Source organism: Penicillium subrubescens (genome assembly GCF_028828155.1).
Source record: "Penicillium subrubescens strain IBT 31985 chromosome Unknown utg000011l_segment0_segment0, whole genome shotgun sequence".
Lineage (NCBI taxonomy): Eukaryota > Fungi > Ascomycota > Eurotiomycetes > Eurotiales > Aspergillaceae > Penicillium > Penicillium subrubescens.
In genome coordinates this window covers 1,621,270-1,643,865 of record NW_026643161.1, presented here as the reverse complement: position 1 = coordinate 1,643,865, position 22,596 = coordinate 1,621,270, and the positions used below count along the sequence as shown (strand labels likewise).

The 22,596-nt window shown below is 48.2% G+C and overlaps 10 protein-coding genes across 10 annotated transcripts; 6 read left to right on the top strand and 4 right to left on the bottom strand.

Annotated features, from left to right (window-relative positions):
* Nucleotides 1–236: 236 nt before the first annotated feature.
* On the bottom strand, nt 237–1,669 carry N7473_012897 (deoxycytidine monophosphate deaminase; the record flags this gene model as incomplete). The annotated part of the gene is made up of 7 exons (XM_057158836.1): nt 237–263; nt 322–372; nt 435–522; nt 587–719; nt 778–1,139; nt 1,225–1,585; nt 1,648–1,669. The coding sequence occupies 7 exons, from the start codon at nt 1,667–1,669 to the stop codon at nt 237–239; spliced, it is 1,044 nt and encodes a 347-aa protein (XP_057002790.1).
* Nucleotides 1,670–2,006: 337 nt separating this feature from the next.
* N7473_012896 (putative autophagy ubiquitin-activating enzyme ApgG) lies at nt 2,007–4,477 on the top strand (the record flags this gene model as incomplete). Its single annotated transcript, XM_057158835.1, has 7 exons — nt 2,007–2,197; nt 2,263–2,371; nt 2,449–3,164; nt 3,237–3,381; nt 3,452–3,919; nt 3,968–4,330; nt 4,397–4,477. The coding sequence occupies 7 exons, from the start codon at nt 2,007–2,009 to the stop codon at nt 4,475–4,477; spliced, it is 2,073 nt and encodes a 690-aa protein (XP_057002789.1).
* Nucleotides 4,478–4,594: 117 nt separating this feature from the next.
* Nucleotides 4,595–5,773, bottom strand: N7473_012895 (RlmE family RNA methyltransferase; the record flags this gene model as incomplete). The annotated part of the gene is made up of 5 exons (XM_057158834.1): nt 4,595–4,813; nt 4,914–5,315; nt 5,376–5,402; nt 5,467–5,517; nt 5,603–5,773. The coding sequence occupies 5 exons, from the start codon at nt 5,771–5,773 to the stop codon at nt 4,595–4,597; spliced, it is 870 nt and encodes a 289-aa protein (XP_057002788.1).
* Nucleotides 5,774–6,582: 809 nt separating this feature from the next.
* On the top strand, nt 6,583–6,894 carry N7473_012894 (uncharacterized protein; the record flags this gene model as incomplete). Its single annotated transcript, XM_057158833.1, has 1 exon — nt 6,583–6,894. One exon carries the CDS (start codon nt 6,583–6,585, stop codon nt 6,892–6,894), a length of 312 nt encoding a protein of 103 aa, XP_057002787.1.
* A 1,360-nt stretch (nt 6,895–8,254) lies between these two features.
* Nucleotides 8,255–10,179, bottom strand: N7473_012893 (uncharacterized protein). Its single transcript, XM_057158832.1, has 3 exons — nt 10,089–10,179; nt 9,749–10,039; nt 8,255–9,683 (listed from the first exon to the last, which is right to left on the bottom strand). Exons 1-3 carry the CDS (start codon nt 10,119–10,121, stop codon nt 8,442–8,444), a joined length of 1,566 nt encoding a protein of 521 aa, XP_057002786.1. The 5' UTR covers nt 10,122–10,179; the 3' UTR covers nt 8,255–8,441.
* A 189-nt stretch (nt 10,180–10,368) lies between these two features.
* N7473_012892 (OST3/OST6 family protein) lies at nt 10,369–11,563 on the top strand (the record flags this gene model as incomplete). Its single annotated transcript, XM_057158831.1, has 4 exons — nt 10,369–10,713; nt 10,795–10,892; nt 10,956–11,311; nt 11,382–11,563. The coding sequence occupies 4 exons, from the start codon at nt 10,369–10,371 to the stop codon at nt 11,561–11,563; spliced, it is 981 nt and encodes a 326-aa protein (XP_057002785.1).
* A 715-nt stretch (nt 11,564–12,278) lies between these two features.
* Nucleotides 12,279–13,941, top strand: N7473_012891 (oligosaccharide translocation protein RFT1; the record flags this gene model as incomplete). Its single annotated transcript, XM_057158830.1, has 2 exons — nt 12,279–13,036; nt 13,089–13,941. 2 exons carry the CDS (start codon nt 12,279–12,281, stop codon nt 13,939–13,941), a joined length of 1,611 nt encoding a protein of 536 aa, XP_057002784.1.
* Nucleotides 13,942–14,123: 182 nt separating this feature from the next.
* Nucleotides 14,124–15,737, bottom strand: dbp3 (RNA-dependent ATPase DBP3; the record flags this gene model as incomplete). Its single annotated transcript, XM_057158829.1, has 3 exons — nt 14,124–14,280; nt 14,357–15,417; nt 15,504–15,737. The coding sequence occupies 3 exons, from the start codon at nt 15,735–15,737 to the stop codon at nt 14,124–14,126; spliced, it is 1,452 nt and encodes a 483-aa protein (XP_057002783.1).
* A 485-nt stretch (nt 15,738–16,222) lies between these two features.
* On the top strand, nt 16,223–18,607 carry N7473_012889 (Zn(II)2Cys6 transcription factor; the record flags this gene model as incomplete). The annotated part of the gene is made up of 6 exons (XM_057158828.1): nt 16,223–16,291; nt 16,376–16,567; nt 16,637–16,831; nt 16,894–17,333; nt 17,398–18,326; nt 18,393–18,607. The coding sequence occupies 6 exons, from the start codon at nt 16,223–16,225 to the stop codon at nt 18,605–18,607; spliced, it is 2,040 nt and encodes a 679-aa protein (XP_057002782.1).
* Nucleotides 18,608–21,245: 2,638 nt separating this feature from the next.
* N7473_012888 (uncharacterized protein) lies at nt 21,246–22,192 on the top strand (the record flags this gene model as incomplete). The annotated part of the gene is made up of 5 exons (XM_057158827.1): nt 21,246–21,321; nt 21,374–21,594; nt 21,650–21,765; nt 21,830–22,011; nt 22,068–22,192. The coding sequence occupies 5 exons, from the start codon at nt 21,246–21,248 to the stop codon at nt 22,190–22,192; spliced, it is 720 nt and encodes a 239-aa protein (XP_057002781.1).
* Between the last annotated feature and the right edge of the window lie 404 nt (nt 22,193–22,596).

The window sequence follows — 22,596 nt, the reverse complement described above, 5'->3', positions numbered from 1 at the left end:
AAAATATTTCAACATTTCCGGCCCTCTCGTCATTCCAGCCGGGCTTCCAAAATTCAACTTAATCCACAGCCATGCACTGTATCGCTTAGTACTCCCGCTTACCATCAAATGCCATCTCCTCCTGTGCACCAACATGAAACACAAATGCATTTTGTCCACGGCTTTCTATCTCGTCTCGTCGTCATTATCGTTATCATCATGGATGTTCGAACTTGATTGATGACTCAAGTAGAGTCCTACAAGTAAATAAGACCATTTGATGGCTGGGAAGATAATTAATATGCAAACATTGATCAAATGAGACTGAAATGATGAACTTACAGGGCTGAATTGTCGCAAATTTACACCTGCCGCCTCAAGAATTGCAGCGCTCTAGAGTACATGGCATTAGCAAAGACCCTTGGTCCGATCGGCGGCTATCCGTTTGAACTTACCTCACTATCCATATTGTAGCCTTGCGAGTACACAACCTCGGAGATGCCGACCTGGGTAATCTTGACCGTGCAAGTCAAGCAGGGACACCTGTAATCGTGCATAAGATATTATTATGGGAATCATCAAAGGCCGTTGCTATATGAAGACTTACGTGTCACAATAGAGGATTGCACCTTCGCGAATGCGTTCTCGGCCAGCTTCCAGCAAAGCGTTTTCCTCAGCATGGAGGCAAAGACAGGTGGAGAGACCGACTCCTCCACCATCACCGCGGTTGCACCGGGGACCTAGTAAATGTTTAGCGGGACACAGTCTACCTGACAGGAAGGGAGTCAATCATCGTACATCCACCTTCATTGCAATTGGGCAGGTGGCGAGGTGTTCCGTTATAACCAGTACTAATGACTCGGCGTTCTCGAACGAGTACACACCCAACTCGGCGTTTCATGCAGTTGCTTCTCTGCGCGGCAAGAGACGCCAGCTGCATGAAGTACTGATCCCAGTTCGGCCGTAGACGCTGCTCATCGGCCAGGTCCAAAGTTTTGAGAGCACGGTGGAGATCCTCCAGGGATGAAGAGGAGTTGAAAAGGCGCACCTGGGCTCTATCGGTGAGATAGACTCGCCCAATGTCCTTTTCATAGAGATGGCGATCGTTCCATAACACGAACTTTTCTAGATCGGGAGGGTCTAGTTGTCTTCGCCAGCACCTGTATCATACAACCATCATAAGTTTGTCTGCTATCCACCACTTTCATTCATCACAATGTACCAAAGTGGGGTCGGGCCACGAACCGGTCTGAGAATCGTTTCCAGCGCAGACTGACGGGAGCATCCACGCTCACCAAGAGGAAGAAAGGTCGCAGCAGAAAGCGATCGAGGGTCGAGCCATCTGCGATATCGGTCGTTACCCACTTCTCTTGCCATCTTTTGGTCACAAAATCCAACAAGTCCTCCGGGGTATCCAATACCAGTTCGGACTGGCCATCTCGATCTTTTCGGTCTCGGTTCTTTCGGATTTCGGAGGCTTGTAAACGGAGGTCATCATCGGGCTCATCGGTAATGCGCTGGGTAGGTTTGGTGGCCAGCTCCAGAAGCTGGAAGCCTTCGTGCTGGATCAAATACTCGGCAATCGCGTGCTTGCCCGCACAGATAGCTATAGAGCGGGGGAGTTAATTCATGTGCCGGCGCGGGGAGAGGAACGAGTATTTTGCTGACCTCCGCATAAGCCGATAAGCATTCTGAAAATTACCTAACCAGTAGACCACGAGATCACTGAGGAGGAAGTAGAAGTGATGAGGGGCCAAATTTGACCAGAGAGTTTTAGGTAGAGATGAGCTCGTGCCTGAGTTCACGAGGACCAGTCACGCGGTTTTATTTTCGTTTTTCCTTTTTCTTTGGGACGCGCGACGATTAGACGATTACATCACCCCCACTTTCCCCTCCTCCACTCCACTTCGAATCGACTCCTCTGATATACTTCCCACCAGCTTCAAAGAACATAATACTGATCTCTACGATCGAACCTTCGGTTGGCCACCGGCCTACGACTTCCATACACCTCACCTTTCCCAGCGATGCAGTACGCGCCGTATGCGTCCGATATCGAGCTGCCGTTCTACACGGCGCTCGCCTCACATAAGATCAACCATGATAAGCTCAATGACTCCGCCCGATCCGTGCTGGGGCTCTATGAGATCCGCTCCACCGATGCAGACAATGCGAGTTGTCGAATCCAGATCCATGGAAATGCTCTGGTGAACACCGAGTATGTCCCACAAGTTACAAGTAGATTATAGACTTCCTCTCCGCTAACGAGACGGGCGCACGCAGGGCACCAGCGAGTTATTACCGAGCCGAAGGCATGATCAAGAATGTCAACACGATCGAAGACTATCGTAACATGGACAAGCAGCAGATGATTCTCCAGGCAGGGAAAACGGTACGATCTTCTTGACTTAGGCCTACCATGACTTACACTGGGCGATCGCAGCTAATCAGTGAACCTCGCATACACAGATCTGGGATGCTATCAACGACGGCACGATCTACTCCTGCCCCTCTTTGCTATCGTCCTTCATTATTCTCTCCTTTGCCGATTTGAAGAAATATAAGTTTTACTACTGGTTTGCGTTCCCCGCCATCCACTCCGATCCATCCTGGGTTCCCGTGGCTTCAGCCGAGTCCCAGGCCGCCGGTGCACCCCCAGGCGAGCACCTCGCTTCTCAAGACAGCGCTGCTCTGGTAGATGCTGTGCAAACATGGAGCTATGGAGTTGATAGCCGACAGCGTGGGTTCTTCTTGGCCCGCAAGCTGCGCACTTCCTCCGGGAACTCATCCCAGAGCTCATGGCGAATTGCCGAGTTGTCGGAATACGAGAAAGACTTTTTCACAGGCGCAGCATCCGAAGACCGGTATGTCTGCTTCGCCGACCCTTCTAATTATGAGAACGCTCCCGGCTGGATGCTTCGCAATCTTTTGGTGCTTGTGAAGCAACGGTGGGGTCTAGATCGAGTGCAGATTCTACGATATCGCGACGTCCAATCAAAGCGTGATCAGGGTCGCAGCATGGTTATTCGTCTGGAATCGAAGCCTGTCGGAGGTGATGCGACCTCGATTGCCAAACCAGAGCTAACACCCATTCAAATGCCCAAAATCACTGGCTGGGAGCGTAACCCAGCCGGAAAGTTGGCGGGCAGGATCGTGAACCTAACGGAATATATGGATCCAACCAGGTACGCGCTTTACTTCTGGAACAAGGACGCTGTCGGCGGGTACTGATATCTTTGTTTTTACGTGACATACAGGCTGGCAGATCAGTCGGTCGACCTCAATCTCAAACTCATGAAATGGCGCATTAGCCCTTCACTGAATCTCGAGAAGATCAAGCACACCAAATGTCTTTTGCTCGGGGCCGGTACTCTCGGGAGCTACGTTGCCCGTAACCTGTTGGTATGTAGCGTTGTTCTTCAAGCTTCGTCTAATATGCTGAGACTAATTACCACTACTCCCACTATTCTAGGGATGGGGAGTGAAGAAAATTACTTTTGTGGACTCAGGCACTGTTTCATTCTCTAACCCTGTCCGTCAACCGCTCTTTACATTCTCCGACTGCTTGAATGGCGGCGCACCAAAGGCTCATCGGGCATCAGAGGCCTTGAAGGAAATTTACCCAGGGGTGGAAACATCCGGGCATCTTCTTTCAGTACCCATGGCTGGTCACCCGATTATGGACGAGGATGCGACACGAGCAGAATTCGAAGCTCTGCAAAAGCTCATTGACGAGCATGATGCGATATTCCTTCTCATGGACACAAGAGAGTCAAGGTGGCTACCCACGGTGATGGGAAAAGCAGCGGGGAAGATTGTAATGAATGCGGCATTGGGTTTCGATTCCTTCGTTGTTATGCGTCACGGAATCTCCGAGACTGGAGATGCTCCGGCGAATCTGGGATGCTACTTCTGTAATGATGTAGTAGCACCTGCGAACGTAAGATCCAGACTCTCTTTGGTGATGCCAGGCTAACCACCAAAATAGTCGATCAAAGACCAGACACTCGATCAACAATGTACCGTTACTCGCCCAGGAGTTGCCGCAATCGCTTCTGCACTTCTAGTGGAACTCCTCGTCTCGATCATTCAGCACCCGCAAGGCGCCGCTGCACCAGCCCCAGTGACCCGCAGTGATGACCGAGGAGACCATCCCCTAGGGCTCGTACCACATCAAATCCGAGGATTCCTCGCAACGTTTGAGAATCTCACAGTTACCGGTCAGAGTTACTCGTGCTGTAGCGCTTGTTCGGACAGGATCACAGGTGCATACCGAGAACAAGGCTGGGACTTTGTTCGAAAGGCCCTCAACGAGCGAGGGTATGTGGAGGAGCTGAGTGGACTCAAAGAGGTGTGTGAATCCCATAGAGTAATGACCAAGTCCCCTGCCTTCGAAATCCTCACGAATGATCATCAGGTCCAAGAGAAGGCCGAGGCAGCTTTGGCCGACGTAGAGTGGGACGAAGCCTCGGATAATGACGAGATTGAAATGCTGTGAGGATCAGAAGTCCAGCATTTCGAATCTTGTCTGGCGTCGTGGAGGTCGGATGAACCGAGCGTGATTCACGACTTGCGGTCAAGCCCGACGAAAAAGGCCTCTTTGGATTCCTATCAATTACCTTTTATTTAGTTGACAGTCGGTGGAGTTTGGGGGAAATGGAACAAGGCGTACGCTGCGTGATGATTCAGGCTTAAGTCGATGAACCTTCTGAAACATATCTTTGAGATGCATCTCCAACTCCTTATCCTCTGCTCCCTGGTAGAATTTACAGACAAAATGCCCGCCTGCCTTAAGAACCTTCGAACTGAAGCTCAACGCAGCATTACAAAGGTCCTATTTCCCAAAAAAGAAAAAAAAAATCAGTTCAAGCTCTGTGCAAGGGATTCAGGTGTGCTATATAAGCAAGCCACCTGGTAGTCAAGAAGAAACTCACCATACTCCCGGCGTGATCTCTAAAGTTATTTCCGCTGGTGTTCATCATCCTGTGATAGGGATTACTTAGACTTCGTTTCCAGAAACCGGATGTCTGGTACCAGGGAGCAGACATATCGCTGAGAACCACATCCACCGTCCTTTCCAATCCCCCATCCTCAGATCCTGTGCCATCGGCCTCTGCATCGCTAGTTGGTTCGAGCAAGCTGGAACTGGCGTCGTCGATGGCACCGGGCTGACGCGGTCGACCCCGGTTCGGGTTGCGCAAGAAATCTTGGATGTATTCTTGAATTTCAGGCGAGAGAAAGTTTCCTTGAATGGTCGAAACGCCTTTTGGTGGTTGTGCGGGAATGATATCTACGCCGAGGACTCGGCCGTTTGGCTGTGTCCGGCTCACGGCTACCTAGATGATTGATTTAGAATGCTTGTAAAGCTATATCAAATCAGTATCTGGTAAGCCTACCTGTGACCACGATCCTGGTGCATAGCCCTGATTGAGGTTGACATGTTAGCCCTGGTCTTTTCCCCTGACCGATTCTGTGAACGACGCATACCAAATCGACAACGGTTTGTCCACGTCGGAATATCCGGTACTTTTCATCAATCTGCTTTCGTTAGCGACTTGTTTCATCCAGGTACAGAATTTACATTATCCAGGTTGATAATAGGGAATATCACAGGGCTCCGTACCTGTAACAACTTGAACGCAGCTCGGCTTTTCAGGCCTTGCACTGCTGCCTCTCTGGTAAATTGATCCTTTTGTTGGCGGGCCTGCCAGCGCTTGGATGAAGCATGCCTAATCTGATTAAACAGTCCGGAGGCCCCAATGGCTCTAGGCCGAATGGAGAAGAATGCAAACATGACGTTAATGTTTGAAGATGATCTCATGGAGAAGAACCGCGGACGAGGCTGAAGGAAATGTTTCTGCCGGCAGAACGCGACAGAACGCGACTCCGCCCAGCGGCCCAGTGGAGACATGGAGGAATCTAGAACAGCTGAGAGGTATCAAATAATACAATACGATGTATTACTGAGATTCTCAGTATGAAATTTCATTTTTGAAGGTCTGGCAGGAGAACTTCTGATTGATGCAAAAGCCCATTACCTATAGTATCACTGTCTTCTACAGCCCTGTGGGTTCCATTTTGTTTAAAAGCTTGACGAATTTCAAAAATCACCTTTAGCAGTGCACCCAGTCGGAAGGTATATTACAGATATAATATGTGCCAACAAGAAAGATGATTCGGAAGGCACCCAGAAAGATCCTTGAGATGAAAGTCATTGAAGCTTATCCGTTTAGTCCTTGGTTTTCTGGTTTCTAGACTTAGCTCTTGGACTACAACTATAATATCCTACTTAGAAACCAGTAATACCATTACTATACTAAACTAGGATAAGGAACGTATCGTCGCTTTAGCAGTTCTCAGGAAGACGGCCACTATGTACTTACAAGGTGTCGTCATGATTCGTCTTTGAGGATACAGAAAAAGCCCTTGACTCATCCGAACTCCTAACCCTAACTAGAACCTAGGCCCGCAACCTGAAATGGTTAAGACCATCTCGCGTGTCCCTCTATTCGCATAAGAGCCTCAACTGGTCCTCTCTTACTAGAACGTCACACCCAGATTGCCTATCTTCTTCTAGTTCTCTCGACACCTACGTGAAAAAAAATGGTAAACGAGGCGCCGTTGCTGCAATACGATACCGAGTACGCGGAGCAGAGAATGGCTGCTAACGAAGGCGACTCCAGCCTTCTTGCGGAAATGCGTGCAAGGCTAGGCAAATTGGGGGATGACAGCAAGTTACTCAAATTTTATACTCGGACACTCAAATACGATTCCAAGAGGCTCAAATATGACACCCAGGACCTTAAATCTCCATCAAGAAACTCGAATCTTTTTACCTGGATCGCCCCCAAAGAGGCCGAGGAGATGAGTAGCACTTTCCTTTGTGAAGACGAGTCCTATCTGGATGAAGAGTAGTTCTCCTGTTCTCTTGCTAAATTGCTAGATATTGCTATTCAATTAATCGCTTTCTAAGAAACGATCATATTATAATCACTTCTATACTAAGGATCTCTGTAAGTATTAGAACAGCTGACTTAGGTATGATCTAGCTACTAAAAGAAGAACCTTTCTTGTCTTGGAATTGGTGGCTATGTTTGGATAACATAAAGGGCGAAACATGATGAGTCGGCGAACTTTTGTAAGTGACCAAGAACACTCGTCTCCACAAAGAAAAGTGCTACTCATCTCCTCGGCCTCTTCGTATCGCCTCTCAAGCAGCAAAGCGACAAGATCCTCCCGTGGCTCCCGAAATCATGAGGGAGGCTTGTCCGAGGGTCGTCAAACAGGATAGAAGCTGCTTTAACTAAGGCCTATAACCCTATAGAGACCATGGCATTCCTGTGGGTTCAAAAAAGATTAGCGGTGGGAAGGGCATTAAGGGAATTTGTAGACAATAGCGAAATCATCCATATCGTCCGGGGCGAGATAAAGCGGGATAGCTCTAGCGATGGGAATCGAGTTTCCGATGCTCAGATTTGAGTGCCTTGTTGTCACCACTCATCATTAATATTTCCGCATTTATAGCACGTATGTTCGCAAGAAGGCTGAAACAGCCTTCTGGCGGCTACTATCTGCTCGGCATCGTATTATAGCAGTGACGCCTCCTCGATCATTTTGTGCTGAGAGGGGTCGGGAGGGTTCTCTTTTTCCTCAATTAAGCTATGATTGGTGATTTGGGTGTGACTCTATAGTGAAAGTAAAGTGAATCAGATGAAATTTCAATGCGAAGGGAGGGAGATGCGAAATATATTCTACCATTCCAGATCCCGGCCCAGGTCGTTGGTGTTCGGACTAGTCAACGGCTTTTTCTGACTCCCACCAGGCTGGTCGTTTCTTGCGTTCGGCTCCATATTTCGATTTGAGATGGTGGAAGTCTTTGGTGATGACTGAGGTTGGGATTACGAGGTTGGGAGGAGACTGAGGATGAGTGAGGACCTGTGGTGTTGGTAGAAGGAGAGCAAGAGTGCAGGCAATAGATACATACAGCAAGATTCTATTGGAAACCCTGATAGTTATGTCTTCACAATTGTCTTATTAGTCACGACGTTAAACAATAACCTAGACTATAAAGAACCATTAGCTATTAAAAAAGACGGTTCGAAAGACATCTAGAAAGGTGTTTTACAAGAGAGAAAGTTTAAGCAGGTGTGGTTACATGCACATAGTAAACCCGTTTCTCTGGTCTACATGTCAAGCATCCATATGTACCTGTTCTCCACCAATTATATCCCAAAGGGGCATATGTAGCATAACGTGCGAAAGCACTAGTTATCGTGTGATTAATTAGCTTCAGCGTATGAATCATCTAAAAGTGAGCATATATGTAAGGTTGAAGCTGGTACGAGTGGATAGAAATGAAGTAAAAAAGAGTACAACTTCCGGCTAAGAAGAGTCCACAGTCCATCATGTGTATAAAGAATCATGACTATGTTGTCCTAGTCTGAGCCTGGCATTGACTGAATCTATCGCATGCGGTCTCGTTTCAAAGGTGAAAATGCCCTAGCCGCACCAAATCCTCCACCACGGCCCAGCAAATCCCCAGTAGACGCAGTGGATAGAGGCGCCGCAAGCACCGACTGGCGCCCAGCACCAAGAGTCAACTTTCGCGGCTTGCGGAGGTCAAGCATATCATCATCATCCTCGTCCTCAAACAGATTGCGCTCTCGCTGGGCCCCGAGTTTCCTCCTCTTGGTCTTGGTCGGTCCTGCCTCGGCGGGGCCGTCATGCAGTAGATCATCAGGTTCCTCGAGGGAAACCTTACTGGCTGGGCGACTCATCTGCTGTTTCGGCTCTCGTGTGGCTTTCGATGCTGCAGATTTCCCCGCTCGTGCCTGCGGCTTCGCTGTGGTTGATTTCGTTTTAGGAGGTGGCTGAGCGGGACCAGCCTGCTCGCTAGGTGACGAAATTACATCATTCGAGTCACGAGCGGCACTGGGCTTACGCGCTGCAGCGGTAGTTCGATTCCTTGCCCGCTCAATTTCGTCTTCATCGACGTCGGAGCTCATCGGAGAGTCACGCGGCGCGGCGCCAGTGCGGTTTAGGAATGGGGTTATCGAAAACGCAGACTTGTCGCCCGGCAGCGCGGATGGTCTCTTTGGCTTTTCTTGCACGCGCACAGCTCCTGGCGTTGCGATGGTCATACCCCCGCCGAGGGAATCTGCGCTAGGTCCAGGACGCTGGAGCGGAACCCTTCTTGACCCTGCTTCTGTGCCATCCGCTTCAATACCGCGGCTGTTGCTGCGTTGTTGCAAATCATGCTGCGCCTCATGGAGCTTATCCTTGGTCGAGCGAAGTTGCTTTCGTAGCGTTTCGATCTTTCCCTCCAAGACCGATCGCTCCTTTTCCCATCCCGCATTCGACTGTCGATCTTGTTCACGTTGTTGATTTGCTCGTTGTTCCTTTGCAAGTTCATTCTGAAGCTCTTCAATCTTTGATGAGAGTTTGGTGATTTGCGTCGTCTGTTCAGAGCTCTTCACTCTCGTCCGCTCATGGGAATTCTTCTCGTTTTCAAGTTGGAGTTCTAGCGTGTTGAGTTGCCGCTCCAGAGCCTGTTTTTCGGCCACAATTGACTGGTGTGATGTATTCTGAGTCTGTAACCGCTCGAGCTTGGACTTGGCATTGGTCAATTCTCGGGATAAATGCATCTTCTCTGTCAGCAGCGTATTATTGCTGGTTGATGTATTATTCAGTGTTGAAAGTTCGTCCTGTTACAGATCCAAAGTTTAGCACAGCGCACTACAACTTCTCTCATAACAGATCAAACACTCACTGTTAGCCTCTGGATTTGATTTGATGATGCTTGGATGTGGTGATCTAAGGAATCAATTTCGAGGAAAGCTTCATCCAACCGAGAGCGCGCTTCGGACTCGGCCTGTGTCAACACAACTATCCGGTCGTTGGCTTGGTCGAATTTCGCTTGTAGGGCATCGCGATCGATCTGAAGAAGTAGATACTCCATTCGTCGCGCTCGGTCTCGCTCGGTATCCAACAGCCGCGCCGACTCTGCAATTGCCTTTTCATATTCCTTCTCAAGGCGCACTGTCTTGATGGACATCTCGTACTGGCTCGGTCAGTCACGGGAGCAAATGAAAGAAGGTTGAAGAACATACATCCAGAGAAGACAACTCCGAAGCGCCTGCCATGATAAAAATTGAGCTTCCAAGACTCGAAAATGACAATGTCTATCCAAATCAACAGCTCGTCACTAGTCGCAAGTCCGGCCGCGCTCCGGCGAACGGGGAACACGCGTCAGTGTTTTGGGCGGGGACATTATGTAAGCCTGCGGGATGGGGACACCTTTCAGGTCGACTGAGCGGATCGGAGACAAGCTGCGTGGACTCTCTCTCCAAGCTTCCATATTCTCCACCACACTCCTCTTGTCATGCCAACATGAAGCTCTGGTCCACGCTACTCCTCTCTATCTCGGCCATTTCCGGCGTTCTCGCCGCGAAACCCGCGCAAGACACATTCCAAAAATACCAGTCCCTCTCTCGCTCGGGACCAGTTGATTTGGACAATGCCGCCTACGAGGAGCTGACGAATGCCCCTCGAGACTACTATACGGCTGTCATTTTGACGGCCATGGATGCTCGTTATGGCTGCGCCATGTGTCGTGAATTTGATCCCGAATGGAATCTAATTGCCAAGAGCTGGAACAAGGGCAACAAGCCGGATGATTTAAAGCTCGTCTTCGGAACTCTCGACTTCGATCAGGGCAAGGCTGTCTTCCAAAAGGTGAGATTACTATCGAAGGATATCTCCATGCAACCAATTGCGAAGCCAATGGCTAATTGAACCTTCTCTAAATCAAAACAGCTCATGCTCCAAACCGCCCCCGTCATCCTTCTCTTCCCTCCTACCGTTGGACCTTTCGCCAAGTTGGAAGCCGAGCCCGCCAGATTTGACTTTACTGGGTAATTGAGAGCCTACTGTCTATCATTTGGGAATAATCTACTAACCTACTATCGAAAACCTAGGCCAATCTCTGCCGACCAGCTCTATGCATGGATCAATCGTCACCTGCCTGATGGCCCCAAGCCTCAGTTGATTCGACCAGTCAACTATATGCGCATTGTCTCGGCGGTTACCATTCTCCTGGGTGCCATCACTCTCTTCACAGTGCTCTCGCCCTACCTGCTGCCCATCATCCAGAATCGCAACCTCTGGGCCGCCTTCAGCTTGATCGCCATTCTTCTATTCACTAGTGGTCAGATGTTTAATCATATTCGGAAGGTTCCTTACGTGGCCGGAGATGGCAATGGTGGCATCAGCTACTTTGCCGGTGGGTTCCAAAACCAGTTTGGCTTGGAGACTCAGATTGTGGCTGCCATCTGTAAGTTGAAAATTTCCCGTCTGTATTGGTCAATGCAATGCTCGTGATACCTAACCTTAGTTTCGTACAGATGCTGTTCTCTCATTCGCAACAATCGCTCTTGCATTGAAGGTCCCCCGCATGGAGGATGTCAAGGGACAGCAATTGGCTGTTTTGATCTGGTGCGGTGTCCTATTTGGCACCTATAGCTTCCTGCTCAGCGTGTTCAAGACCAAGAATGGTGGCTACCCATTCTACCTCCCACCATTCTAAAATCCCCCTCGGACATTTTTGTGGGCATTTTTACAGTGGGACGGTTCTCGCGGCAATCGGTCACTTCTTCTGCAATTCTCCATTTGGCCAAGCAGACCAGGGTTGCACAGCAGGGATCTGGGCTGGCATCTTGTCTTGGCAAGGAGAAGAGCACCATGACCCGAGCAATGATCTTCAGACCTTTTCTTGTCGCCGGCGACAAACTGTATTCCATATTGTACACCGTAGATCAACGAGCATGTTGCATGTGCTCATGACAGACGGCTGTCTGTCTCTGCTTTTTTTGTCTTGAAATTTGATCAGTAACAGATCTTTTATATACTCGACAGATCCTACAGTCCCACAGTCCATTTTAGGCAGAGTCTTTCATCCCGCACAGAAATCGTAGTGGTCACTTTTCGATAACAAGCATGCCAGAAACAACAGAACGTACAACCATTGGAATACTAGAATCATAAGGCATATTGCCGTGGATTGAATGATCTGTATGGAGGTAGCAAAGTTGAACATTCGCAGCTTTCCCCTTCAATCTGCACCTTTTGACCGCCCTCGAGCAAGTAAACCACCTTTCAACTACCAACTACAGAAAACTCTCTAGCTATCTAAGCTTTCGACCGCCTTGTGAAAACGATAGGAAGGGAAAGAAACGAAAGAGAGGCTTTCCTCTTCCCTTGCCTGCACGACAATTATAGTGCGACCAGGTGGACAGCCCATCATGTCGCAACCCACTGAAGCCCGCATGGGCAACATGCTGGCATCATCCGCCACAGGCACAACATTCTTGATCATGATTCAACTAGCGTCAAGAATTTTCACTTTCGCGTCTAATCAGTTGATACTTCGAACACTGTCGCCGATTGTGCTGGGAATCGCTGCTCAATTGGAACTCTACCAAGTCACCATCTTGTATTTCTCCAGGGAAAGCATCCGCCTGGCTATCCAAAGACAGCCCCTGACGCCAGTATCAGCGCCATCATTAGACAGCAAAGAAAATTCGAAAACGGATGCAACCAATTCACTAGATCAGCTGGCTGTTTCGTCCCAGTCAGTGGTGAACGTATCTTATTTGAGTCTATGTCTTGGTCTGCCCTTCACGATACTGGTGACTTCGCTTTACCAGTATTTTGCCCCGACGCAAGCAGCAGATACGCCCTTTTTCCAGGCGAGTGTGGCCGTGACAGGATTGGCTTCGCTCTTGGAGCTTTGCATCGAGCCATTCTTTGCGGTCATTCAGCAGCGCATGTGGTATGAGAAACGAGCGGCGGTGGAAATGCCCGCTGCTTTTCTCCGCAGTCTCGTAACGTGCTCGAGCTTTTTATTTGCATCACGCATCAATCAGCCTGCTGGTGCTTTGCCTTTCGCCCTGGGTCATCTGAGCTATTCTATTGCCCTTATCTGTGGTTATTGCTGGACTATGCTTCGAGGAGCTGATGAGAGGCGCTTCACATTTATTCTCAAGAAGATAAGATCCAGGTAAGGGTTTTCCAAATACGCAAGTCAAGAAACCATCACTTAATATCTCTAGTAACTCCTCGGAATACCTCTGGGGGCGATTCCCCCGCCATCTCATGTCGCTGGCTGCTAGTGTCTTTGTACAATCGTTGGTGAAGCATCTCCTCACCCAAGGTGACGCAATGATGCTTGCAGCTATGTCTACCCTGGAAGATCAAGGAATTTACTCCTTGGCAGCAAATTACGGAGGACTCGTTGCTCGTATCATATTCCAGCCTCTGGAAGAAAGCAGTCGAAACCTGTTCTCGACCCTGCTCAGCCCAGATGACCAAGGCAAACGAAATGCGACTCAGGTCCGGGCGGCAAAGAAGCATTTGATCGACATTCTCCGCGCTTATCAACTACTTTCGGTTCTCATTTTTCCATTGGGTCCTTTAATGGTGCCGCAGGTGCTTGGTCTATTGGGTGGTCGACAGTGGGCCTCGACCAAAGTGGGCGATCTGCTGTCGCTGTATTGTTACTACATCCCATTTTTAGCATTTAACGGCATCACTGAAGCTTTCGTGTCATCCGCGGCCAACCCAAAGGAGATCCGGAACCAGACTGTCTGGATGGGCGCGTTCTCGACCTGCTACGCCCTGGCAGCCTACTTGTTCCTGGAAGTTGGCTCTATGGGTGCATACGGACTTGTTCTGGCCAATATTGTCAACATGGCTGTCCGAACTCTGTGGAGCTATAGCTTCATCCGAACTTATCTGCACCGACATGGTGATGGCATCCGTATCAGTGAAGTGAGCATGCGCCCTATCACTTTCATCGTTGGAGCCATTGCAACTACGATCGTGGCTAAGAAGGGAATTTTGGAACCAAGTGGGGGTATCATGCCAGCAATTTTATTCAGTGGGGTCTATGGGCTTTTGGTGTAAGTCAAACCGAACCACCCCTCGCTTTTGGACACCGGGTACTCAAACATAACAAATAACAGGCTTTATATGGAGAAACGATACGTGGCAGAACAATTGGCGAAGGTGCGGCAAGTCATATCTTCCCGCTCGAAAAGGACGAAATCCGAATAGATCTTGGAATCGAGTTGTCTATATCCAAACCCTCAGTCATCGAATGTAATCTTGGTGGCCTTCTTGTCGGTGCCAATGTCCTTGAAGAAAGCACCGTAAGCGTCGTGCTGCTTCTTCTTGACAGTAGTGCCGAACTTCAACAAGGACTCGGGCACGTCCTGCTTAGCAGCCTTCAGTACGTTGATCAACCTGTTCGAGTCAAGTCAGTAAACAGATTCGAATAGACAACAATAATGCATAGATGTCATAGGTATGTGTAACTTACCCGCCAGAAAGTGCTTTATCTTGTTCGGTGAACAATGTTATGGCATGACCAGTCGCTCCGGCTCGCCCGGTTCGTCCAATACGGTGCACGTAGTCCTCTACCGTCAGAGGGAAGGTAACGTTGATAACCAACATTACGGCAGGAATATCCAAACCACGGGCCGCCACATCAGTTGCAACAAGCACGGTAGCAGCACCGCTCTTGAACGCCTCAAGGTTGCGGAAACGATCCGACTGGTTCAGATCACCGTGAATTCCAGCCACCTTGAAACCCTTCATCTTTATCAATCGCTCGATGCGCATCGCCTCCTTCTTGTAGAGACAGAAGACCAAGACCTTCTCCGGGTTCTGGCCTCTTTGGGAGCGGTTGAGTAATTGGATCAGTCGGTTCTCTTTCTCCCGGCCGTCCAAAACCTCAACATCTTGCTTGATCCGTGTGTTGGCGCGGGGATCCGCAGAAGGGTCACCACCAATGGTCACAGTGACCGGAGAGTTCATGAAAGTGGCAGCAAGGGCCTGAACTGATTTAGGCCATGTGGCCGTGAACATGACCGTTTGTCTCCTGGAGACTGGCATAGGGGCGATAATATCCTTGATATCCTGCTCGAAACCCTTGTCCAGCATACGGTCAGCCTCGTCCAAGACGAGATATTTGACCTTGCTGAGGTTGACAGACTCGTCATTCTGGAGATCCTTCAGACGACCGGGGGTTGCGACCACGATCGCGGCCGTCTTGAGTGCCACTCGTTGCTCATCCTTGCCCACACCACCGAAGATACATGTTACATCAGCCTTGGCCACATGAGAAAACTTGACGAGCTGGTCATAGATTTGCATCGCAAGCTCGCGGGTGGGCGAGATAATCACAGCAGTGGGGTGATAGGGCTTCCTGGTGCGCTTGGAATCCAACAGCTTCTTGAGGCAGGGCAGACCAAAGCCAAGGGTCTTGCCACTACCAGTCTCCGCAATACCGATCACATCACGACCGGCGAAAAGAAGGGGCCAGGTGGCGGCCTGAATGGGCGATGGGGCCGGGAAAGCCTTCAATGGAGCATAAAGATCCTCGTTGCAGGGGGGAGGTAGTCAAACGAAATGATGGGGCGGAAGGACGGCGCAGCCTCTGTGGAGGAATCGGTGATCTTGATAACGTTTTCCTCGAGGAACTGATCAATCTGAGACTGTGGCAGATCAGTGAGCGCCGAAGCCTGTGTGTACCCGGTCTGCTCATCAGATGAACTGGCTTCCACAGTTTTCTCTCCATTGTTCTTGTCCTTCTTATCCTTCTTATCCTTCTTCTCTTTCTTTTCCTTCTTATCGTCGGACTTGGATTTCTTCGCAGGCCGCAGCTCAGTTGGCTCGGCAAGGTTGCCTCTCTTGGCCATGATGAGGGAAATTCTCAGTAGGAGAACTCAATTCTCAAAAAAAAGATAATTTCCAGAGAATTCCTGGGGCGATAAAGAGAAGAAAGTTCTCTCGAGTGCCAATAGCCAAACCGCGAAACCCCCGGGCGGAGTGGAAAATTCAAAGGGAAAAAAAAAAGTAATGCCACTTCTCACCGTCAGCTCCGCCTTCTCGACTCCACTTTGTAAGGAACAGTCCGTGCGCTAAGACAATATAATACCGCACTACTACTGTAACACGCTTGTACAAATATTACTGCGGTGTATTAAATCTTAACATGTCATCTTGTAATTCCCGTGACTATGTATTCATACATTTAACTCCAGCAAGGCAACTCGCATTATATAATCCCGAGTTCTGACGGCCCAAGTGGCCCACTGATCGCCTTTTGGCGCAAAGACATTCTTATTTGCCCTCTCCTCCACTCCGACGGACTTGCATTTCCCCAATTCTCACCACCGAAAAGATGCATGCCCCTCGAAAACGACAAAAAGTCTCCTCGGCTTGTGAAAGATGTCATAAGCGGAAACTCGGGGTGCGTCCTCTCTCCGATCGGCCGGGAAGAAGCCCAAGAATAAGCTGAATACAGTACTAATTCCGTCATATCTGGGGTCATTAGTGTGATCCCATCCGACCCTGTCATTTATGCCATCGCGCGGGTGTGCCTTGTATCTCTCGACATGGACCAGGTACAGCATTCCCGCGTCACACTAATAACCAGACGGACAATCCAAATCCACCGAAAATTCCAAACCAAGAGGACGAGCCGGTCATTCTCCCTGAAAGCAGTATTATGGATGTGAGCACGAGAGTAAGTCTGGGAGTTCCTTCTCTAGCTCTATAAACCGTGAATTTAAACAGTCATTTAACATGTTTCTAGTTATGCTTGGGGCAAAAACTAGTTGTCGGCGTGGAATATGATACTTCGGCTTTACCAGGAGGCAGGAAAGTGCCAAGCGCATTTTCACCCCAAAATGTTCCGTGGCGAGATGCTATTGGGATATCATTGCCCCCGAAGCAGTCTCTAGACTCTCTAGTTGACACCTTTTTCTCGACCGTTGATTGGTTTATGATGGTACATTGATCTATCTCTATGTTATGTCAGAAGGTACACAAAGTTGATGCATCTTTGGCTAGGTCTTTCACGAAGAGGATTTCCGACGACGATATGAAGAATTGATGATCTCGACCTATGTGTCATCGCTGGAAGATAACAATAATCTTTGGATTACGTTACTAGTCCTAGGTCTCGGGGCTCATTATTCGTCACTCGCGAAACGAGAGTCTCGCGAGAAATCCCACATGCAACAGCTTTCTGGAGATATCATCAAGCAGGTTGAACAACGATTTTTGAGAATCATGAGCTCGGCAGATGAAGAGGCCGTCCAAATATGCGTTCTACTGGGGAGCTTCTACCTTTTCAATGGTCGTCCCACCGCCGGACTTGGAATCCTTGGAAGCGGCATTAAGATTGCCCAGGTTCTTCGATTACACCGAGAAGGCTCGCTTACGGGCATCTCGATGACTCGTTTAGAAACTCGTAGGCGTTCGTGGTTGGCGCTAGAGGTTTTTGATAAGTCTGTTTTTGACCGATTCCCCTAACAACTAGGTGCCCTTTCTCACTTTGAAGCCTTCTGCTAGATATGCAGCAATTGCATTTGGACGACCTTGCACTGTTGACGATTCTGACTGCGATGTCGATACGGTATCAAATGTCAAGACCAACATCGAGGAGCAACCTCGGCAGGCAGCGCAACTAGATTACCATCGATGGAAATTTCGACTGTATCGCATCGTGGGCCCTTTTCTAGCGCGAAGGCACCAAAAAAGTCGACCTGAATCGGTCCAGAGCATTCACGCACAACTCACGTCGTGGAAAAGACAATTGCCCGAAAACCTACGACTAGAAAGGTATAAGAACAAAAGTACACTGCAGGCCCCGTCCCTACTGCAAATGCAAGCACTCGCTCTCCAGTTGACATATGACAACATTCAAATCATTCTCCACCGCAGCCTTGCCTTTGGGTCAGGTTCTCAAATCTCCAATACGGACCGCTCACCTGATGATCTACCAAGGTCTGCTCTGTCCCGAAAGCAACTTTTCGAATCCGCGCTTCGAACATCTCAATTGAATGAGTATAGTCATGCGCTACACGCATGTGGGAAAACTCATGCCGCCATGCATGTCGGAATATGCCTTTTTACTGCCGGTGTAGTTCTGTGCGCTTTTGCGATTTCGGAACCTCTGTCAGCCACCAGTGAAGCGGCGAAGAATGGCGTGATGAACATTTTACGTTTTCAACATGATCCCATCTTGAATGAACACCTTCTTTCGGCACAGAGTGTGAAGATACTCGAGGATCTGGTGACTGTCTTATTGCGCTCTGAACACCGTGTGATTCGGGGTGATGATCCGATCATCTCTCAACCCATCGCGCAAACTACAAATGAAGAAGAGATTCAGACCCGCGGACTGAACACGAATACACACGAATCAAGTGTGTCTGCAGACAGTCGGCTCGATCATGCAAACTCCATGATTGTACCGGAAGGATTCCCCGATTTCCAAGGTAACGAGGTCTTTGAATACTCTATTTATTGTTCCTCTTTACTAATTCTCCTTTCTGTTGATATAGAGCCCTCTGCAACTATTCCAAGGGAAACCAGAGACGGGACATTTGATGGAACGAACTTTTCAGTCGGCCCCGAACTAGATTTGCTTTCGATGGATTCGACGGCTGGATTAATGTGGACCGGAGGCAACCCATACTTTGTCGATCCTAGTTTTGCTGATGCTAGTCAGCTGTGGTTATGGTCTAGTAACCCAGATGTGCAACCATTCTTAGACTAGAGTTACAATCTTAAAGCTATATCTAACTCTGGTATGAATACCTACCTCATTTATGCTTAGCCCGTGCCAAGATAATAAAATACACCTCTGTGTTTCTGGAGATGAAATAATCACTAAAATTTATGATTGGCCCTAAAAAAAGCCTTTTACTGGTCAATATGTGTACAGCCTAGTCTCCATAATGTTTCCAGTGGTGGCAGTGATGCGCTCGGGGGCTATACGCGCTGATCCAAGTAGCCAAATTAACTCTCAGTACATTTTGCTTAAAAACCTCACTGGCCTGTAACTTCTTTTTTAGTTTCTGTTGCCTGTCACTTGTTGATCTGTAATATCATCTCATTTGTTGCCTCATTTCCGAACCTTTTAGGCCATTCACCCGAATGTCCTGCTCGGTCAGCGCACAATTGGTGGCCGTTTCCATTTCCAAACACACATGCCGCTACATTATTTATCCTTTGTTCCATTCGAACTGTTTAAATGCAGTAATACAGCAACGTAATAAAGTACTCGACAAAGCTGTGTCTCGAAGTCCAGAACTTTGAATCACGCAGCTTGTTATGTTACATATTACTTCTCAAACACAAGTATGGAAACTATCCAGTCCCTTTAAAGTTTACTATAGTAACGTGTAATCCTCACCACTCAGGATGAACAACTTACGAGAAGCAAATCAGAAAGCGCTCGAATCAGTCAACGCGATAATCGGTGATCAAAGAATCGACTTGAATACCCAGCAGAAGAGGTATCTCAAGGACCTCCTTTCCCGAATAGAGGTTAACACCGAACTTTTCGATCTTCAAAACCTGAGGTGGGGCCCCGTTGTATAATCTATAACCACCGTCACTTTTGACGCTCGCCTTCGCCCCAAAGTTGTTCTCGTAAGGCTTGATGTTGACATTCCGTCGTCTGATTCAACCCAGCAACCTCACATAGGCTGTGAAGTGTACTGGAATAAGAACCGGGTTGGAAATGATCATATTTGGATTGCCCCAAATCTCTTGTATGCAGGACGTTCGGCAATCAGACACAGGTTGGAAGGCTATGGCTATTACCCACCATGGTTGGAGGCAGAAGTTCATAAACCAGAATATGTTAGGGCAGAAGTTCTTCGGATTGACGTCCATTTGAGAGATGGCGAGGCGCTTGATGTTTCATCTATTATTTTACATCGTCATCTCAGTCTCCTTGTTGCCCTATCTGATTTCGATTTAATCGGTGCCATGCTATACATTCAAGTATGATCGAATTGAGTTTGATTGCTCCAAACATTGAAGCAGATAATAAATAGGGATTTGTATCCATAATTTATGTTCATTATTTACATTCACAATATCTAAGTTTCTTAGGATAGGTAATTTATCAATTTCATGGAGTTTTGGCGGAAGTTTTACGGGTGTGGGGCTGGTGTTCCAAATACTTTTGCATAGTCACTGTATATACTACCATTTCCTTGGTATCTTTGGGGGAGGTTATCGAGGAATAAATGGTATACGAGATGCTTGTGCTCAATCTTTACTACATTACCACCCGTGCTACTGCTACCGCTTCAAGTTCAGTCCTTTATGGGGGAGTTCTTCGGCATACGGAATTGTGCTCTTACCATCTGTTCCTTCCTAGGCACTAATTATGCCCATTACTTGTTCATCGACCTCATTGGATACAAACACCAGATCGCTCTCCGTACAAGTAAATACACCTTACTAAGTATTTTTTTTTTAAGTCTATGGTAGCGCGGTGATAGGAGTCTGTCAGAATCCTTTCCGAACAAGTGGACCTATCTTGACTAGACGGCGGAGCGGAAACTCCGTCGGACTTGGTAATCGAACCTTAATTCCACCGAAAGAGTCAAGCATTTAGCATAGTTCAATCGCCCCCCCCCCCGGAGACTTTTTGAGAACTTAACATAGCAACAAGTGAAGCTCGGCGCAACTAAACATTAGAATATTAGAGATAAACATCATCCTTAACCCTACGTGAATGATCGCCTCGGACACTTTCAATGGCGCACGATTTGTCAGGATATCGGACCACTGTCACTCTACTGTTCTCAATCTGATTTCAATATTGCCACGTGCAGCGTTGATTCACTGTCTGCGGCTCATGTTATGGTACAGTTTTCTATCTCGTTTGGAAATGATTCATCATTCCCCGCGTATCGGTAGGGCGTTGGAAGTGGGCTTATCTGTAAAGATGCACATTATTCTAATCATGTATTGTAACGTACCAGTGGATGAAGTTTTAACATAGGAATTTCCGACCTATTTCCTACCCTTCAATAGGTGAGCACTAATTATTTCACACTTAACCCTCATCTTGACGACACTTGCTATGTAGATACCAAGAACCAGTCCGTTTTCAGCAAAGTGGGGCGAAACTCCGTCGGAGTCGGTCTCGCACTCGCTCATACTCCTCCTCCGCTTGTCCTTCTAGATCTTTCGACTCATTGACGGAGCTTACGTTACTGGGTCCTTCGGCGGATTAAGTGTCCTTGATATTTTAGATTCATGGTATCAGAGGCTCAAGTATATAAGGACAATCATCTCCCGTCAAAACATGGCTGTAGAATATCATCGATCTCAAACATAAACATCAACCTACGTCAAGTGTTTCATACTCACTTCTACAAAATCCATTCATCATGGCTCCTACTCGCAAGGCTCTTATTGCAATCACCTCGGCCCATGCCCCCCTCTACCCGGATGGGAAAGAGACAGGTAGATTGGATCTTCTAGCGAGCTTCTACTTCATCGCTAACAATCACCACAGGCCTTTTCATTACTGAGGCACTGCACCCTTTCCAGGTCTTCCGCAAGGCCGGCTTTGAGGTCGATCTCGTCTCTGAGACTGGAACCTATCAGCCGGATTGGCTTTCCGAGCAGAAGGACTGGCTGAACGATGCGGATCGAGCCGTCTGGGAGGATCACTCCAGTGAATTCCGTTCCAAGTTGGACAACCTGTTGAAGCCCAGTGATATTAAGCCCGATAACGTTAGTCAAAACCGGCATTTCTTATGAGGAAGTCTTGCTGACATTTTGGAACTAGTATGGACTGTTCTTTGCCTCGGCAGGACACGCATCTCTGATTGACTACCCGGAAGCCAAAGGATTGCAGAACATTGCATCCAAGATCTTCACCGATGGCGGTATTGTGTCTGCCGTGTATGGATATGAATAACCCAAGTTATGAATCACGCACATGCACTAACCTGGTTGACTATTACAGATGTCATGGTGGTGCTATCTTCCCGGGAATCATTGACCCCGCCACTGGAAAGTCCATCATTTCGGGCCGCCGAGTGACTGGATTTACCAACCGTGGTGAGGAGGAGCACGGCATCCTGGATGTTATCAAGGGATGGAATAGACAGACCATTGAGGCTTCGGCGGCATCTTGTGGAGCAACCTGTAAGTCCTCCCAACTTTGCAATTCCGGGTTCATGACTGGACACTAACCTACCCAGATGTCTCTCCTGCTGGCCCATGGGACGCCTTCTCTATCTCGGATGGACAGATTGTGACTGGAGCTAATCCAGCCAGTGCCCATGTGACCGCCGAAAATGCAGTCAAGGCTTTTGATGCCCTGTAACTACTAGATCACTAGATTTGCTGGGACATTCATCAGGATTACCCGACCTTCAGAAGAGATGATGTGGAAACGGAGGCAATTTTTCGGCCTAGTCATTGATAGAAGACAATACCTTTGAACATAATGTCAACTTTTAAAGAACCGTACCAAATTCCAGTGTTCTATAAAAATCAAGCTCACTATCATGACAAATGAAGGCAATGTATCAAATATCTACCTACAGACTCACATGTGTAATCAAAGGTTCACGCTCGGAGTTCAGCCACAAAAGCTGCATTTACTAGACAGTATGATGACCTCTAATAGTAGATTTTCATGATTCGCATAACAATAACAATAGAACACGGCCTCATTCAGTCACACACTGATAACATTTAGGTTGGGGAATAATACTCAGCCAGATA